This window comes from Brachyhypopomus gauderio, chromosome 5 (genome assembly GCF_052324685.1).
Source record: "Brachyhypopomus gauderio isolate BG-103 chromosome 5, BGAUD_0.2, whole genome shotgun sequence".
Classification (NCBI taxonomy): Eukaryota; Metazoa; Chordata; class Actinopteri; order Gymnotiformes; family Hypopomidae; genus Brachyhypopomus; species Brachyhypopomus gauderio.
The window spans coordinates 5,872,077-5,892,270 of NC_135215.1; the positions used below are offsets into that span (position 1 = coordinate 5,872,077).

At 47.2% G+C, this 20,194-nt stretch overlaps 1 protein-coding gene across 1 annotated transcript in view; it reads right to left on the minus strand.

Moving 5' to 3' along the window:
- Window positions 1-7,706: 7,706 nt before the first annotated feature.
- LOC143513750 (antigen WC1.1-like) overlaps window positions 7,707-20,194 on the minus strand; it is a 55,731-nt gene continuing 43,243 nt past the window's right edge. Inside the window, exons 18-21 of the mRNA XM_077004487.1 lie at window positions 15,034-15,096; window positions 14,889-14,951; window positions 14,665-14,727; window positions 7,707-7,822 (exon numbers count right to left, since the gene is read on the minus strand). Of these exons, the coding sequence (XP_076860602.1) occupies window positions 7,707-7,822; window positions 14,665-14,727; window positions 14,889-14,951; window positions 15,034-15,096 (305 nt within the window). The remainder of the gene's footprint in view (window positions 7,823-14,664; window positions 14,728-14,888; window positions 14,952-15,033; window positions 15,097-20,194) is intronic.

The window sequence follows — 20,194 nt, forward strand, 5'->3', positions numbered from 1 at the left end:
CATAGCCCCCCTCTCAAGGGTGATCCGTCCCGGCGACCCACAAGGCTCACACAAAGTCTTCAAAATGGGCGGGGGCCCTCCGAGCCTGCCGTGGTCTCTCACTAGTCTCCGGTGGTAGTGAACTAGCATGAGCAAAGTCACTGCCTTCATCAGGTGTCGCCCGGGGGTCCTGGTTCGGGAGTCTCCCACTGGTGAGGCCGATATGGTGCCAACCGAGCTTGATGGACCACCACGATGCACCTGCCTTCACACACCCTGTACATGACCTCTCCCAGGCAGTCCAGGACCTCGCACAGGCCCTCCCATGCAGACTGTAGCTTTGGGCAACATCCGCGTCGCAGACGAGGGTTATACAGCCAAACCCGGACCCCTGGGGAGAGGGGTTCTCCTGAACACTGGGAGTCATAGGCGCACTTCTGGCATCCACTGGCATCGCCCTGGTGTGCCCGCACCATCTGGTGGGCCGACAGAAGTTGCTGTTGGAGTTGCTGCACAAACTGGTGAGGCTGCTGGTTTCTGCTGTCAGTGTCCGGGGGAGCTCCGAAGGCCAGCTCCACTGGTGTGCGCAGCTCCCTCTCAAACATCAGTTGCGCCAGCCTGAAACCCATTGTCTCCTGTACTGCCGACCAACATGCCAGCAGGACTACTGGTAGGTGTTGGTCCCAATCACGCTGGTGCTGGTCCATCAGGATCACCAGTTGCGTAACCAGTGTACGATTGAAGCGCTCTACCAGGCTGTCACTCTGGGGAGGATGGGGCGTAGTATGGGTCTTCCGAACGTTCAGCTTCCTGCAAACCTCGGCCATAACAGTAGACTCAGAATTTCGACCTTGGTTCACTAAGTAGTGCAGTCGCTACAGTCGTACTCTGATTAGGTATAGCGGAAGCCTCTGGCCAGTTAGTAAAATAGTCCATAGCTACTAGAATGAAACGGTTACCTGTGTCAGACGCAGGAAAGGGACCCAGGATGTCCATGGCCACTCTCTCCATAGGCGCGCCAGAGTAAAGTGTCTGCAGGGGGGCTCGTGAACGTGGCTGTGACCCCTTTTTTGCTGTGCTGTGATCGCAACAGTGGACAAATAGCTCCACATTGTTGCTGCAGCCCGGCCAGTAGAATCGTTGCTGCAGTCGACGCAGCGTCTTGGTAACACCAAAGTGTCCTACGCCAACAGCTCCGCGCACTGCAGCCAGCACTCTCACTCTCAAGCTCTGCAGCACTACTAGTTGCCAGGTCCGTTTACCCAGGATCAGCTGCTCCCACACTCTGTATAGTAGGCCATCACAAACTTTCAGGCAATCCCAGTTGGCCCTGAGCGCCTTTGCAGTGGGCCCACGTGGCGTCGTGTCAGTCCAGGTAGGTGTACTGCCTGTTGTTAGGTGTCGCAGCACCCATGACATTCCTCTGTCTTGATCCAGCTCCCTCTGGAGCTCATCAGATTCAACTGGACCTGAATCAGTCAGAGTAGGTGTGACATTTGCTGCAGCACAGCGCTCCTCCAACCGAACACAGTACCTGCACTTTTCTGCTTCATAGAGCCGTCGGGAAAGGGCATCAGCTTTCCCGTGCAATCTCTCAGGGCAGTACTGGATGTTAAACTGATACTCCTGCAGTATGGTGATCCACCTCGCTATCTGACCTTGTGGTTCCTTGAACTGCATGAGCCATGTCAGAGATGCGTGATTGGTACGGAGTTGGAATGGGACTCCATACAGGTAGGAGCGGAAATATCTCAGCACAGCCACGATGGCTAATAGCCTCTCTTCACCATCGCACACTTGTGAGAGCACTCCTCCGATACCAGAATCGCTTGCATCGGTGTCTACAATGAATTCTGTGTCCGTTCGGGGAAAAGCCGGTGTGGGCGTGACACTGAGCTTCTCTCGGAGGACTGTGAATGCACTCTCCGTGGGGTCGTCCCACTTGAACTCGGCACGCTTTGCCGTCAGTTGGTGTAGTGGTGCTGCTTTCTGTGTGAAGCCTCGATCAAAACGATGGTAGTAGGAAGCTAGTCCGAGAAAACTCCGCAGCTTGGTGATGTTATGAGATCGGGGCCAGTCTTGTACTGTCTGCGTCTTCTGTGAGTCTGTTTCAGTTCCTGCTCCACTGACGATGTGACTCAGGAAATTCGCTTGGCGCCTGAACAGCTCACACTTCCCCAGGTGTAACCTCAGTTTCGCCTCTTTGATCGCTTTGAACACCCTTTGCACATTGTTCAACTCGTCCTCGAACGTGGCTGCATGTACCAGCACATTGTTCGGGTAAACAATGCAGTGGTCTCTCAGGTCATCAGCCAGTACTCGCTCCATGAGACGCTCAAAGGTAGCGGGAGCATTACAGAGGCCGAACGGCAGGACTGAATTGCCACAGACCTGTACCTAGTATAAATGCTGTCTTCTCTTTAGCCTCGGGTGCTAATGCTACCTGCCAATAGCCACTACGCAGGTCCAGAGAGCTAAACCAAGATGGTCTAACGCAGTGGTTCCCAAACCTTTTTTGCCGTGCCCCCCTTTAATAGATAAGAATATTTTTGTGCCCCCCCCCCCACACACACCACCCCATATTGACACATGTGCACATGTCGTCATTGTTAGCACGTGTTCCCAGTTAGTTCTGTGTATAATAGTCCCGGTGTCTCCTGTGTCTGGTGTCGGTTATTTTGTGCTGTTAGCCAGTGTGCCTTCCTGTTGTGAGTTCGCTCTTTTGTGCTTTTCGTTATATGTTGTTCTCTGCCTGTTTCGTGTTTCCCGTTGTGTTCAGTTGCCTTATCCTAAGTATGCCTGTGTATATTTCTTGTATGGACTGCCCTCCCGTTATGACCCGTGCCTGCTCCTTCGACTCTGCCATTGGAATTCCTTTGAATAAATCTCGCTCTCCTCAGCGTTTGTGTCCGCCTCCCTGTTCTGCCCCGCGCAGAACGTTACATAACAACTGACCCATCAAGGAAACAGCGAGGGAGCGAGACTCTGGTGAGTTTAATCGCTGTGATGAGATGTTGGCTGGTTCAGTTCAGTTCAACTCTCCGATATCACAGCGCGAACGAACCAGAGACAGAAATTCCCCTGGCGCTGTGGGAACATGGAAGTCTCGTCGCACACCGAAGAAAGCACAGTCACTTTCGGTTTCGACTGGCTTTCGCGCCGAGACTCCTGTTGAGCGCTATGTGTCTGCCCGGCTTGGGGATGACTGCGGGGAGGGAAAACCTGTAGTGCAAGTCACAGGCAGATGGAACGAATGCACAGACGAGCGTTGGTTTAACCCTCGGTTGGCTCTCAATGGCTACTGCGAGCTCCCGACGCCTCAGAGGAGGCGGAGCCGTCGCAGAGAGAGCCACCGAGGGGCTTGTGTGTCTGTATTCTTCCAGGCTCTCCCAGGACCCTGAGGAAGAAGACCTACCTCCACTGGTCCCGCCAGCTACTCCACACGACACCCCCAAGAATTTTTTGGGGGGGAGTACTGGCCACGTCGGCTTGGCGGACACGCCCCCCGAGGACGTTGGCTTGGCGGACATGCCCCCCAAGGACGTCGGTTTGGCGGACACTCCCCCCAAGGGCATCTCCGTGCTGGTTCCTGTCCCCGCTGCCCGTCGGCAGACCACTCCGGTTCCTGTCCCCGCTGCCCGTCGGCAGACCACGCCGGTTCCTGTCCCCGCTGCCCGTCGGCAGACCACGCCGGTTCCTGTCCCCGCTGCCCGTCGGCAGACCACGCCGGTTCCTGTCTCTGCTGCCCGTCGGCAGACCACGCCGGTTCCTGTCCCCGCGACCCAGGAGGGGTCGCCCACGCCGGTTCCTGTTCCTGCGGCCTGCCAGCTGGCCGTGCCTGTTCCCGCTGCCCGTCTGCCAGCCCTGCCTGTTTCCCCAGAGACTGTGCTGCCCTCTATTGGGCCTGGACTAAATGTGTTCCTTGCTCTGCCCTGTGCCCCTGTCTCATTGCCCATGTTCCCCTTGCTCCCATGTTCCGTCCCTGGTTTTGTGTTGGTCCCAGTTCCTGTGTGTGTGCCTGTTCGTGTCCTTGTGCCCGTCCCTGTGTCTGGTCGGTTCCTCCAGGTCCCTGTCCCCGTGTCTGTTCCCCAAGTCATTGCCCACTTTGTGCCTGTGCCTGTCTCTGTTGTCGATGTGTCCAATTATCTATATAACCCACTTTCTTTTCTGAGCACCATTTAGACATCCAGCGGTGTAACGCCCATAACCTGCTGTAGGTTTCGGTGTCACACTGAACTGGAATGGGACCAGAGCTTATTACGGCATCTGACATCGTCCCCGCTAACTCACACACCTCTTTAACGTTATCCTTGGTGATCTCAGACTGTCTCACATCATTGGTGCTGATGTGTATAACTATCTTTGAATATTTACATTTAGCCAGCACCTTTAAATTAGCCCTGATGTCAGGCACTCTAGCCCACAGGATACACTTGACTATGGCCGCTGGTGTCTCTAAAGGGGTTGCTACATTCACGTGTTGAAGCTGTGAATCTCCAGAGCTCTTTTAACAGGTCGCTCAGTCGTTGTATTACTGAGAGGGGCAAACCTGTTTGACATGGGAACCTGAGTCAAACGGTGCTCAGCCCTACGGTTATGCGGCCGAGACGCCACCCATTCTCCCCGCTGCGAGGGCTCTAATGCCGGAGCTGAGTGCTCGCCAGCTACGGCTGTGCAAACCGGGCCGGCTACGCTAGCTGCGCTAGCTGCTACGCACTCTCTAGGACTTTCTAAAGCCCGGATGCGCTCCTCTAAAAGCGAAATCTTCTCTGTCATACTAATAATTAATCTACACTTCACACAAATAAAATTATCTCTACTGATGGAGGAAGAGTAACTGTACGTGCCACACTCAGCACAAGCAACAAGCGACTCAGACATGACAAAATACTAAGACACTTAGCTTCGGTTAAGATGAACTTCGATGTTTTTTCAGAGTCTAAAAGGTCTTTCGATGGCTTGTGGAGGTTGTTGTAGCCGGAGATATGAGTAAATACTGTATATCCACAAAGTATTTGTAGCTATATCAAATGTAAGCAAACGATTGCACAAGCATGAAAACTCGAAAACCTAGGAACTCTTTCATCCTCAGTTAAATCATTGGCAGTGGTCTGCAGTCTACAGCTCCGACTGCAGTCAGGTAATCCAGGCTGAGGATACAGGACTCGCTGACGGATGCTAACCAGAAGTCCTGTGCCCATGCCTGGTCGGCCAGACTCACCTCTAGCCATTTCTTGCCCCACATCTCTACTTAGGCGCCTGTAATGGTCTGCAGGTGTGCATCGGTCAACTGCCATCCCTCATCAGGGAGTATACTGGGGCGCAGTAGTGAGACGGTAGACCCAGTGTCTAGCAGACATGTGAACAAGTCACTAAGTTGCAAGTAACAAGTAAGTCTCAAGTCTTCACAATCAAGTCTCAAGTCCCAAGTCAATACAAGGAAGTCTCGAGTCAAGTCCCAAGTCAATACAAGCGAGTCTCGAGTCAAGTCCCAAGTCTTAAACTTCAAGTCCTAGTCAAGTCACCAGATGTAATTTCAATATTTAACACAATTGATGCAGTTGATTAGTAGTATATTAAGTTAGTCAGACTAACGTTAGGCGTTTCAGTGTTTTGGTTCGCTTGAGTGAGATGTCGTCGTAATTGTCGTCGTCACCTACCCCCCCTCAGTGACTTTCGTCCGTCCGTCTGCTGAGCCCCTCCCCCAGTCCCCGCTTTCGAATTATTGTTGGTGTGGACCACTGACACAAGTCAAGTTGCTCATGTGGACCCTTGTAAAAGTTAATTTCCGACCCCCGAGTTATCACATACCAGCTAGCTAGCTAACTGTTATAGCATTATGTTAAATATACATAGCGGAGACTTACTTTTGTTTGTGCAGCCTCAAATGTCGAACAAAGTTTGAAGTGGTTGCATCTCCATCTCTTATCCTGACTTCACATGTCTTGCTTGCATAATCTTTATAATTGAACAGGATCATTTTTGGGAGCATGTTGCTTGTCCTCTCTGCACAAATTCAATGCTGCCCCCCCTCCCCCTCTCCCCCGATCAGCTGCAGAACTTGTAGCTAGGTTACGGATAAACTGAGCTGAGCAGTTCACATTTTACAGCACCATTTATTACAAAATGATCCAGTTATGTGATTCTATATTACATATTTATTATGTTAAAATAAGGATTTCAAGTCTTTTCAAGTCTTAAAGCTCAAGTCCGAATTCAAGTCCAAGTCAGTAAAGGTAAAGTCTAAGTCAAGTCGCAAGTCTTCAGTGGCGTTGTCGAGGTCAAGTCACAAGTCATCAGTTTAGTGACTCGAGTTGGTCTCGAGTCCAAGTCATGTGACTCGAGTCCACACATCTGGTGTCTAGTAGCGCTTTGACCTGTACCACGTCTAGTCGACAGTTCACCCACAACCCAAAGCGCATGTCAGCTCTTCTCTTAGGTCCCCTATTGGGCAGCACCATCGTCGTTTCCCGCTGGCTCAGGTTCTCGGCAATGGGCGGCTCTATGTCCCCGTTCTTGCATCTCCAGCAAACAATCCGTGCATCTGTCAGCCTGCTGGGGCCTGTTGGTCTAGCGTCTTCCATGGGAGCTGTTTCTTAATGCTCACAGCAGTGAGCTGTCCAAAGTGCCATTGGAGTGCTCCCACCAGCGCTTCTAGGTCGCCGTGTTGTTCTGCTGGCACATCCAGTAGTGTTTGCAAGGCTTTTCCTTCTAGGGCCAGGCAGAGTTGTAGCGCCATCTCCACCGTCGTCCATTTGTAAAAGCTTGCAACTCCGCGTAACTGCGCGTGGTATAGTTCCCATGCCCCCTCGCCATCATAGCGTGGGATCCATATCGTCACAGCCCGGCAGTCGTCTCGACCGGTGGCAGCCTCTCTCGCGCGGCATAGCCCTGCCGTGTTGCTTGCTGTGCCATCGTCTTCATCAGCATAGTCGGCGGCCTCTCTCCCGTGACAGTTTATTGTCGTGCTTGCGCCGTAAGGAGGCCCAGTTTGCCCATCCTCCTTCTTTGTCCGCTTCTCTTGCCGTCGAACTGTAAGGTCCTGGACTTCATCCAGCAGTTGCTGGTACTCGCAGTCCGGACAATCCCGCTTCTGACACAAATGTAACGGCGTTGTGTCAGGAAGATAGGAATGAGCCATGAGAGCAATGTTTACTTCAATGGTGTTTTATTACAAGAATACTAATAACAACAAGTGGCAAAACCACACTGACTCTAAGGGGAGTGGGGAACACCAACATGCATACAACACACATCCAGGGAGACAGGGGTAACTCACCAAGGAGCCTGCTGGGAGGCCTGTAGGCTCCACCCCTCACCACTGCCCATTGATAGACATTACAATATGATTTGTGTAACAATGCAGGTGCGAGGCAGTTTGCCGCCGATGGCTTCACTTAAGACATTATATTTTAAAGGCGAATATGCCACACATAGGACTGGAATTGAAACAATGACGAACATACACACACACACAAACAAACAAGTACAATGTACACACAGAACAGCCCGAGGGAGGAGTCGGGAGGAACGTGACAATTACAAGATTATTTGAATAAATTAAGACGTAAAAAACTTGTCAGATAATTTTATTGAAAATTGATTTTGTAGTACAAGTCAAGAAAAAAATGGTGCGCAAAGTACTGTTGGAGGTATTTTAAAAACAGCTGAAAGCGAAATGAAACAATGGTGGAGTAATAGGTAGAAAAAAGACAAAATATTAGAAATCATTTTTTGAGTTTGAAGAAGTTCAAATGTAATTTCCTGAAGAAAGGCATTGTGCGTGGTCTCTCAGTCACGTGATTCATCTCTTTCTCAGGCTCCTCCTTTATGTCCTCATAGTCTGTAAAAAGAGGACATTGAAACATTTCTTTAAAATATTACAACAGCCTGACATAAATATTGTAAGATATTGTATTACACATATTCAAATAGCATCCAAAATAAATAACTAATTAATGATGAATAGGTTAAAAAGGATCAGTGTTTAAACTAGGACTACCAGCATTTTCATTCCACACTTTTTCTACCTGGCCTCCTGCAGGGGGCAGTGCTGGGGACATTTGCATCCCATTAGGCCAAAGGTCACCAACGTGGTGCCCGCGGGGATGTCATGAGTCGCCCGCTGGCTTGTTTAAAAAATAGCTCACTATAGTGCCATGCACCAAAGCGCTGCATCGTTTATGTTTTTGCTACTATTATAGATTGTCCGCGGTTGCTAGTGGTCTTCCCGCTTAGCAATTGACACTCGCACACGCACAACTTTCGTTCGCCAGCCACCCCCCCTCCCCACTCAACAACAACTTTTCGTTCGATTGATGCGTATTCATCTGGTAGCCCTCCGCAATAATTGGTATCCAAGAAGTAGCTCCCAGTTCTAAAAAGGTTGGTGACCCCTGCATTAGGCCATCCTTTGTTATGTACATGCAGCCACTTCTAGGTAGACGGGGGGATGGGTGATGGTGTGAACTATGTGGATTCATTGACTCAGATGGAGAAGAAAAAACCCTGGCCTCCCCTTGGGGAGATTGTATGTGGGTGTATATGTGTGTGTAGATGGGTGTGTAGATGTATATATGTGTGTAGGTGTATGTGTGGGTACATATATGAGTGTGTTGCACATATGGGATGAAGGTGTGTGGGTGTATATGTGTGTGAGGGTGAATATATGGGAGGAATGTGTGTGGGTGTATATGTCTGTGAAGGTGTATCCGTGTATGTGGGTGTATATGTGTTTGGGTGAATATGGATGTCCAATGTTGTATGAATGGTATGGCTGAACAGACTACTCTCTGCGGTGGAGGTCTGGGCTTGGATGCGGTGGCGGCGTGTGGCGTCTCCCTGGTCTCCCCAGGTCGACCAGTGGCCCGGGGCTTTGCCCACGTTTGTCCCAGCACCTGTCCCCTCAATTTTAACTGTACCACAGTATCACGCACTACCATACATTCATATACACCAACACCTACACACAACCCCGGTGGGGCGGGCATGCGGGGGTCACTGGGAAGTGCAGCCCTGGGACTCCACTGCTCCTGGAGGGGCCGCGGGCGGGTGGGATTCCCTGGTCTTTCTCTGCCTGCCTCTGGGGAAATGTTGTCGCAACTTTCTACCCTTGCTAGTAAATATATTCCATACATTAATCCTATGTTGCACTTGTATAAACACACACACTCACACACATCACAGTCATTTGTGCTGTATGTCTTAGGTACACTTTCTGCTCTTCTTATATAAACACACACTCACACATACACACACATCACAGTCATTTGTGCTGTATGTCTTAGGTATACTTTCTGCTCTTCTTTTAGTAGCAGCAGTTGGTGAACCATTGCAGTGGTCATTTGAGCTGTGTCTTTTTCTGACCTTGTCTTTTCCCTTTTTACTTTCTCTCCCTCTTTCCTCTCCTCTTTTCTTTCCTGTCTTGTATGGTCCACCTAACCCCAATTATTTTTATCACTATTGTATTATCACTATATCACTATTATTTAGAATTGTTTTCTTTTGACCCTTACATAAAAATAAAGTTGTCCTCCAAAGATGGGGGGTGTTGTGTTTTTGGAAGAGACACACTGCAAAAAGTACCATCCTGATAAGTTAAAATTGCTCAAGAATATTATTCTATTTCAAGTAGCTGAGGGTTTTTTGTATAAATTTATGTAAAATATCTTTACCTATTGGCAGTTTTTCAAAACTACTTAAAATAAGGTTTAAAAAATCAGAGCCATTTTGAATAATCAATATGCCACTTATATGCCACTATAATTCAAACATTATGTTTGTGTTAATTTCACATTATTTCAACCTTTCACAAATCAAATCTCAACCATATGGTCCTGTAGATGAGGAGAGCTTGCAGTCTCATGAGGCAGCCAAAGGTGTGTATTGAAAGGTGTGTAAACAGCAGTGGAGAACCATCAGGGCCCTCTATGACCTCTCAAAGGGCCTAAAATATTCTTAAAACATAAATATATATAATATAATTTATCCAATTTAATTTTATCTACTTACAGTTTGACAATCAACATCTAAATAATTACAAATATATAAGCAAATAAATTATTCACCCGTGTCTATTCAATCTGTGTTGGAACATGAGGGGTTAAGTTAAGTGGAAGTCTGTGAGCCTGTGTCTCCCCTTATCAGGACTGTGATGCCTCCGCAGAATGTTGGTGGTCCCGCTGTTCATTTACAGAGGGCCAGGCAGCGCAATTCAGTGCAATACCAGTTTCAAATGACAGTAAAATTGACCAATCATATCTTCCGTCTTAGTGGGCAGGCTTAACTGTATGATAATTGCTGCCCACTGTGGTGACGCTAGCTAGCATTAGTGTACCACGGCTAGCTAGTTTCAATTCATTCCTTTGATGCCCTTGTGCGCGTTGTTTACATATTCTGCTCCCGAGGAACACGGATCTGTGGAACCTTACAGAGTACAGATGTTATTGTTTATTGAGTTTCTAAAGCTGTACTGTCGTCTCATTTTTAAAAAATTTTCTTTCTTCTTCTTCTTCTTTTGGCAATTCTCGTTTAGGGGTCGCCACAGCGGATCAAACTCCTCCATCTGGCCCTGTTTTGAGTGTCCTCCACTGACACACCACCCACTCTCATATCCTCTACCACTGCATCCATAAACCTCCTCTTAGGTCTACATCTCCTCCTCTTGCCTGGAAGTTCCATCCTAAAGACCCTCCTACCAATATACCTCTCCTCCCTCCTCTGTACATGTCCAAACCAACTCAATCTCGCTTCTCTAACTTTATCTCCAAAACATGCTACATGTGCTGATCCTCTAATAAACTCATTTCTGATCCTATCCTTCCTCGTCACTCCAAATTAGAATCTCAACATCTTCATCTCAGACACCTCCATCTCCCCCACCTGTCTCTCTGTCAGTGCCACTGTCTCCAGTCCATACAACATAGCAGGTCTCACTACTGTCCTATACATCTTTCCTTTCATTCTAGCCGACACCCTTCTATCACACATCACCCCAGACACTTTATGCCATCCACACCACCCTGCCTGCACTCTCTTCTTTACCTCTCTTTCACTTCCTCCATTACTCTGTACCCTCGACCCTAAGTAGGTGAACTCGTCAACCTTCACCAAATCAACTCCTTGTAACTGGACCTATTTTTACTGTTTTACTCCTGCTCATTTTCATTCCCCTGCTCTCCAAAGCATATCTCCATCTTTCCAAGCTCACCTCCACCTACTCCCTATTCTCACTACAGATCACAATGTCATCAGCAAACATCATAGTTCAAGGGGACTCCTGCCTAACCTCGTCCGTCAGTCTGTCCATGACAATTGCAAACAGGAAGGGACTCAGGGCTGATCACTGATGTAGTCCTACCCCAACTTTAAATCCATCTGTCATTCCTACCGCACATCTTACTGCTGTAACACTGTTCACATACATATCCTGCACTACCCTCACATACTTTTCTGTTACTCCTGACTTCCTCATACAATACCACAGCTATCATAAGCTTTCTCCAAGTCAACAAACACACAATGTAACTCATTCTGTCCTTCCCTATACTTCTCCATTAACACTCTCAAAGCAAACATAGCATCTGTGGTGCACTTAGCTGGCATGAAACCATACTGCTGCTCACAGATCTCTACCTCTCCTCTAAGCCTAGCATCCACTACTCTTTCCCAGATTTTCAGGCTGTGAAACTTTATTCAACTTTAATTCCCCTGTAATTACTACAGCTCTGAACGTCACCATTATTCTTGAAAATCGGCACCATTATGCTTCGTCTCCACTCCTCAGGCATCTTCTGACCTTCCAAGATTCTGTTAACACTAAATAACCCAGTCAAAAACTCCACTGCCGTCTCTCCCAAACATTTCCATGCCTCCACTGGAATATCATCCGGTCCAACTGCCTTACTACACTTCATTCTCCGAATTGCAGCCCTTACTTCCTCCTTGCTCACCTGGGGCACTTCCTGATTCACAACATCTACCTCTTCTAACCTTCTTTCCCTTTCATTCTCTTGATTCATCAGTTCCTCAAAATACTCCTTCCACCTTCCCAAGACACTCTCCTCACCAGACAACACATTTCCATCTTTATCCTTTATCATCCTAACCTGCTGCACATCCTGCCCATCACATCACTGCCCATCTGGCCAATCTGTACAGATCCTTTCCCCCTTACTTAGTGTCCAACTTCTCATACAGCTTGTTATATGCCCTCTCTTTAGTTTCTGTCACTGCTCTCTTTGCCTTACGACACATCTCCTTGTACCTCTGTCTACTTTCTTCATCTCGCTGAAAATCCCAATTCTTTTTAGCCAACCGCTTTCCTCTCAAACTTTCCTGAACTTCCTCATTCCACCACCACAACTCCTTGTCTATCTTCCTCTGTCCTTCCTCTTCCTAAGGTCACACCAAGTACCTTCCTAGCCACATCCCCCACTGCATTTGAAGTTTCATCCCAGGTATCCAGAACACCACCACCATTACCCAGTACCTGCCTCACCTCATCCCTGAATTTTACACCACAGTCCTCATCCACCACCTGATCTTTGGTTCCGTTCTCACTCTCTTCCTCTTCTTCACTTCCAAAACCATCCTACTTATCACCATCCTATGCTGTTTAGCTACACTCTCCCCTGGTAACACCTTGCAATCACTAACCTCTTTCAGGTTTCGTCTCCTACACAGGATATAGTCGACCTGTGTGCATCTTCCCCCACTCCCCCACTTCCCCCACTGTGCTCTTCCTTTTCCTTAAAGTAAGTGTTAACTACAGCCATCTTTATCCTTTTAGCAAAATCTACCACCATTTGTCCTTCCGTATTCCTTACATTAACACCATATCTACCCAACACCTACTCATCACCACTGTTCCCCTCCACCAACATGTCTGTTGATGACTTCAAAGTCGTCGAGCGGCTGAATAGGGGAAACTAATGCCCAACGCGTTAGCTGTTCAAAACGTAAATCCAAGATTCAGTTAGGGTTGCTTTATTTTGTATCAAATCAAATATTCAAGAATTAAAACATCAGCGTCCACAGATCTCCACAATCCATAAACGGCATAAAATCCAGATACAAGCAATAATCCTTAGGCAACATTCACGTCAGCGACTTACAGTGTTTTAACAGTCAGCAAAAGTAGGCTTTCCCCATCACCCACTCACTACCTCCTCTCACCTAGCAAGTACACAGGTGATATTACAAATTGTTACCGCCACAGACACAACGTGACCCAAACAGTACACGTCATTACATAAGTGCACACAAACCCTAAACCCAAGTCTACACCTGTCCACAACAATGTCCATTTAAATCTGCTCCAATAACCACTCTCTCTTCTTTAGGAACCTGCAAAACAACTTCATCTTACTCTCTCCAGAATTCTTCTTTCTCCTCCACATCACAACCTACCTGAGGAGCATAAGCACTGCTGACATTCATCATCACCCCATCAATCTCTAACTTTACACAGATCACCCTGTCACTTACTCTCTTTACCTCCACTACACTCTTATTAAACTCATCCTTCAGGATTACCCCTACTCCATTTCTCTTCCTGTCTACACCATGATAGAAGAGTTTGAAGCCACCCCCAATGCACCTGGCCTTGCTCCCCTTCCACTTGGTCTCCTGTACACACAGTATATCTATCTTCCTCCTCTCCATCGCATCAGGTAGCTCTCTCCCTTTACCTGTCATAGAGCCCACATTCAACGTACCAACTCTAATCTCCACCTTCCTGCTCTGCCTCCTCTCCTTCAGCTTCAGAACCCTCTTCCCCCCTCTCCTCCTCCTCCTTGTCCCAACAGTAGTCCAATTTCCGCTAATGCCCTGTTGGACAACAGCACCAGTGGCGGTTGTTGTTAATTCGGGCCTCGACTGATCCAGTATGGAATTTCCTTCCTGACACAACCCTCCCTATTCATCCGGGCTTGGGACGGACCGGCACTAAAATACACTGGTGTGTGCACCCTGGTGGCTAGGTTTTAATTTTTTTTCTTTATTGCAGTTAATTAGGAGAAGAAACAATTTTTTTCTTGGGGGGGGGGGGGGGGGATGGGAGCGGGCCCAGGTCACGGTTCGCTACTGGTAAACAGCAACCACCCACACCTGACACACGCCTCATTTACATAACACTGGAGGTAAGAAGGGCTTTTCACACCTGCCAACACCTGTTATTTGACAGTGCGTTGAGAGTGAAATGTATTTCTGTCAAAAGCAGAACTGTGCTAAGAATTGTTGTCAGGCAGTACTGAATTAGGTTAACTTAATGATTCCTGTGAAATGTCATGTATGAAGTTGTTTAAATTTTGCACATTGAATAAGACTGATTAAGAATAAAATGTAGTTTATTGTGGTTTATGACCACCTGTTATGTTTTAATTTAAACATCTGCATGACTCAAGGTACCAGATATCATTTGTAGGTGACATGTAGACAGACATGTGTGGTAGTGGATTACAGGATAGTTTCAATCACCTCCACATGTATAAATATGGGAGCACTTGTTCTATAAGTGAATGAATGATTGAATGAACAACTTTTTCATCTCATGCCATAGTTGACATGACCATGTTTTCAGTGTGCTGTCTGTGTTCTTGATGTGACACATTGACTCCACCCTCTCCACCCACATACAGGTGGAGTGTAGTGGAGGACAAAACAAGGGCAAAACAAGACACTCACCATCTACATCTCCTACATCCTGTCCAGCAGAGATGACATCATCACTGTTCTCTGGAGTGTCCACTACAACAACAGACAAAGATCAATTATCATCTATAAACAACTTTTGGTGTGGTCACTACACCAACAGGGTAGGACATGATACTAATATCATTAAAAGATGTGTTACATCACACAACATATTGAAATTTATTTGAAATAAGTGGTGCTATTAAAAATCGTACTTGCTATAATGTCTGGGTTTAGTCCATTGATAATGACATCATCATAGTTCTCTGTCATCACGTCTGTCAACATATAGAGGAAAACACCTTTACGTTAGCAGGTACTTAATTTGTGATGTACAATTTTGTACATTACACGTCATACCTGTGACATCAACAGAGTTCTGATCAGCAGTAATGACATCATCATAATTCTCAGATCCATCATCTACACCAAAACACAAAGATATAGCAGAACACACACGTTACTGAGCTGACAGCTCTTAAAGGAGAGAAAAACTCAGGCATACAGGCATCATTACAATCACAGAACATTTAATGATTCTCCTTTCACGTTCCAGAATTTATGTGTTTATTTTAATAATTTTTAATTTATGATTATTGTAGTGATTAATTCAGCATAAAAGTGCTCTCCAAAAAATTCATATTTGATTACAAACAAACCAATGTACAGTTAGATAAGTAAGATAATTTCATGTTCTAGCAGACAATGGTTAATACAGAACCTCACCTGCTACAGTATCAGAGTTGTGTCCAGCAGTGATGACATCATCATAGTTCTCTAGTGTGTCCTCTGTTGTCATGTCACCTAAGTTCAGTAAAAGTAGACGGTCTTTACCAACAGTCATCTTTTCAGCTCTTTAAAAAATCTTTGCTGCCTTTGTAGTTTTGTTGGCAAATCGCCAGATTCACGTACAGCTCTACATCAGTGTAGTTCTTGTATTTGACTGTGTGTTTACTCTCATTTTAGTGATACAAACTATAATGCTTGAACACAACTAACTGTTCTCCACAAAATAAGCACACAGCTTCACATTTGACTTCAGTAGAAGGCCATTAGTTGTTAAAAACTCTGCATTCTGCATCAGTCTTTCCTTTTTTACCATTAGCAGACATATTTAAGAGCTAAGAGCTAATTTCTTGAAAGCTGTCCAACAGATTCACGGCAACGTTTGAGAAAAGGTGCACAAGCGAACTGACCGGACAGACGCAAATTTAAAAACAAAACATTTGCCTTCCAAATAAAAGCAGTGGTCCACAGTAACAGACTTTTCTGGAATAAGACGATAAACTCATTTCTCACTCAAAAAACAAACCACTGTGATGTGAGAGTGATGTAGTAATTCGAAATATCTGTGAGGTCTTTTGCAAACTACAGTATTTAGAATATGGAGGAGAGCACATCTGTAAAACCTTTTCTGTTGTACAGATGAATTAAAGGTTTAACCAGACAGACACAACATGAAAAGGAAACGACCACATACATATTCCATGTTGTACAAAATGTTATATGTATTGTAACCATTCATGGCAGAATATTGTACCTGTGCTTCTGTTGGGTGAATTAAAAAAATAATTTAATATTATTATGTATCTGTCATTAAAATGTTTCTATACGGGATCCAGTCTGACACCCACACACGGGGGCCCTGTTACCTGAGAGAAGCTCCTCCTCCACATCCTCATATCCTGAATGCTGGACTTCAGAAAGGACACTTCCTGTTAGAGGAGATCAAACAGTCATGTGACAGGAACAGAACACCAAATCAACCACAAACCTCTGACTCACATGATCATAGTCAACTGGGTTGGTTACAGGAAACTAGAAGTAATAACACTGCAGCCAGCAGACGGCAGTATAACACAGCACACACAAGCAGACACACACCCTGAGAAGTACGTACACACAAGAACATACACAAAACACACCATGTCTCTATCTCTCTCATTGTCTCAAGCGCAAAAACCCATTTTACTATCCCTATTGTTAAACACACACACACACACACACACACACACACACACACACACACACACACACACACACACACACACACACACACACACGCATGTACACTCTCTCCCTTTCGCTCTTTCACTTTCCCACACACATAAAGTGCACACACACACCAACACAATTGACATACATAATACATTTGGGATTACTGCTTTCAAGACTGATTAAAGATGATTAAAGATTATATGGTAGGGGGATCAAACGTCCGTGTTTCCTGGGACATGTCCGTATTTCACGTCCTGTCCCGGGCATCCTGGGTTTTTTGTTAAGTCATGAAATGTCCTGGTTTTTAAATTACCTTCATTGGACAATTAAGATTTAAATTTACAGGCGTAATCCCTGAGCTGTGTCAGTGAGGGCAGCCCTGTTCTTAATCAGAATGTAGACAGCGTGACTGTCAGTACGCAAGCAACATGCAACACCCCCCCCCCCCCCCCCCCCCACTCCAAGGTGTCCTGGTTTTCCTAAATGAAAATATGGTCACCCTATTATATGGATACACACACACAAACACACACATAAAATTGATACATGCTCATGTTTGTCCAAGCTGCACCGGCAAGGTGTTTCAATAACTAACATGACTGGCTAGGTCAGTGACTTCCAGGAAAGGCTGGATGACAACCGCGAATAGTGCGGTGACGACTGGAAAGACAGTGGACAGCACGGAAAGAAGGCAACTAGGGCAGCAACGATTAGCACCCCGAGCTGCAGCTCCTGTGAGGGAGCACCTTTATAGCTACAGATATTTCTAAGGAAGGATACCCCCAGGGGTGCCCGAGAGGGGGGGGGGGGAGAATGAGCACCCCAAATGGACGGAACTAAGGATACAAGACATGTGTGACGGATTATCGACAATGAGAGCAACCTGTTTATGTGGCAAGGTCTGTAAGAACCTGAGAGGCCTGAGGATCCACCAAGCCAGGATGGGCTGCACAAGGAGGAAGCAAGATGAGCAACGCACGGAGCCAGTGCTTAGCATTGACCCTGGTGAGACGGAGGAGGAGCAGGACCCGGAGCAACCCCACAGCATCCAGAGCCTCCACACTCTACTTGTTCCACCAAGCATACCATCTGAACATCGCCGGGTCTTATGGCCTGCTGCACACAAGGAGGCTGAATGGCGGCAGCTGGATGAAGATGTGGATGCTACCCTGGAGGTAGTGTCCAGAGGGGGAGTTGACCAGCGACTCCAGTTGATGTCATCTTTAATTGGCAGTATTGGTGCTGAGAGATTTGGCGTAAAGCAACCAAAGGCCAAGAACCCAGCTAGGCCAAACCGGCGAGAAACAAAGATCACCCAGCTGAGGAAAGAACTAAAGGCCCTTAAACAACAGTACAGGAAGGCAAGCGAGGAGGAAAGGCAAGCCCTTACAGAGCTCCGGGACATTTTAAGACAGAAGCTCATTTGCCTCCGATGTGCTGAGTGTCACAGGAGAAGGGGCAGAGAGAGGGCCCACAAACGCACTGCCTTCATAGCAAATCCTTTTAGAGTCACTAAGCAGCTGCTAGGACAGAAGCGGAATGGAACCTTGTCCTGTCCAGAAGAGGAAATGAACCTACACCTCCAGAACTCATATAGCGACAGTAGGAGAGAGGAAGATCTGCCCCCCTGTAGAGAGCTGCTTATACCTCCAGAACCCTCCATCCAGTTCAACATCAAAGAACCCACCCTGGCAGAAGTCAGGGACACAGTGAGAATGGCTCGGGCCAGTGCAGCTCCAGGACAGAGCAGTGTGCCATATAAAGTATACAAACATTGCCCTAGACTCCTCGTAAGGCTGTGGAGACTCATCAAGGTAGTATGGCGGAGGGGAAGAGTTGCTAAGCAGTGGCGGTATGCTGAAGGTGTCTGGATACCTAAGGAGGAGAATGCAAGTAACATCTCACAGTTCCGCACCATCTCCCTGCTCAGTGTTGAAGGCAAGATCTTCTTCAATGTTCTGGCAAACAGGCTAACTGAGGACCTCCTTAAGAATTCTTACATTGACACATCAGTACAGAAGGGAGGAGTCCCAGACATGCCAGGTTGTTTAGAACACACAGGAGTGGTCACACAGCTGATACGGGAGGCAAGGGAAAACCGAGGGGACCTGGCAGTCATTTGGCTCGAACTGGCCAATGCCTATGGATCCATCCCGCACAAGCTTGTGTCAACAGCTTTGACAGCTCACCACATACTAGAGAAGATCAACAAACTCATATGGGACTATTACAGCAGTTTTAGTTTGAGATTCACCTCTGGGTCAGTAACATCTGCTTGGCATCGACTTGAGAAAGGCATTATCACAGGTTGTACCATATCAGTGGTGCTATTTGCACTAGCGATGAATATGATGGTCAAAGCAGCTGAAGTGGAATGTAGAGGGCCCCTGTCCAAATCAGGCACGCGCCAGCCTCTGATTAGAGCCTTCATGAATGATCTCACAGTCACAGCAACAACAGTGACAGGATGCCGCTGGCTTCTGCAGGGTCTGGAAAGGATTATCACATGGGCAAGAATGATGTTTAAGCCTGCAAAATCCAGGTCTCTGGTCCTGAGGAAAGGTAAAGTGGTGGAGAAGTATCGCTTCTACTTGGATGGAGTCCTTATTCCATCAGTGACTGAGAAACCCATCAAGAGTCTAGGGAAGATCTACGACAGCACTCTGAAAGACAAGGTAGCAATCCAGTCCACACATGCGGAATTGAAAAGATGGCTATCAGCAGTAGATAAATCAGGTCTTCCAGGGAATTTCAAGGCATGGATATACCAACATGGTATACTGCCAAGAATTCTGTGGCCATTGTTGGTGTACGAGGTTCCCACAACCATGGTAGAGGGTTTTGAGCGCAACATCAGCCAGTACCTGAGAAGGTGGCTAGGTCTGCCGAAGAGCCTAAGCAGCATTGCTCTGTATGGGACCAACAAGCTGCAACTCCCCTTTTCTGGTCTGACAGAGGAGTTTAAGGTCACAAGAGCCAGGGAGGTGCTGCTTTATAGAGACTCTGCTGACAACAGAGTGTCCTCAGCAGGTATCACAGTCAGGACCGGAAGGAAGTGGAAGGCACAGGAGGCAGTAGAACAGGCAGAAGCATGGCATCTTGGTTGGCACAGTAGCAGTTGGGCGGGCTGGGCTAGGAAGCTTCACACTACCATGCTACGAAAAAGCCCAGGGGAAAGAAAGACACCAGATGATCCAATCAGAGATCTGAGCAGGAGTGGAGGAGGAACGCCGCAGCAGGATGGTGGGCATGTGCCAGCAAGGAGCTTGGACTAACTGGGACAATGCATCTGCACGGAAGATCACCTGGACAGAGCTTTGGAAGTCAGAGCCTGCACGACTCAAGTTTCTGATCCAGTCAGTGTACAATGGCCTTCCAAGTCCAACCAATCTCCATTGCTGGGGATTAGTAGAAAAACCATTGTGTTCACTTTGCCATGGTCGAGGCTCCCTGGAACACATCCTAAGCTGCTGCCCAAAAGCCCTGGGAGAAGGGAGGTACACCTGGCGCCATGACCAGGTGC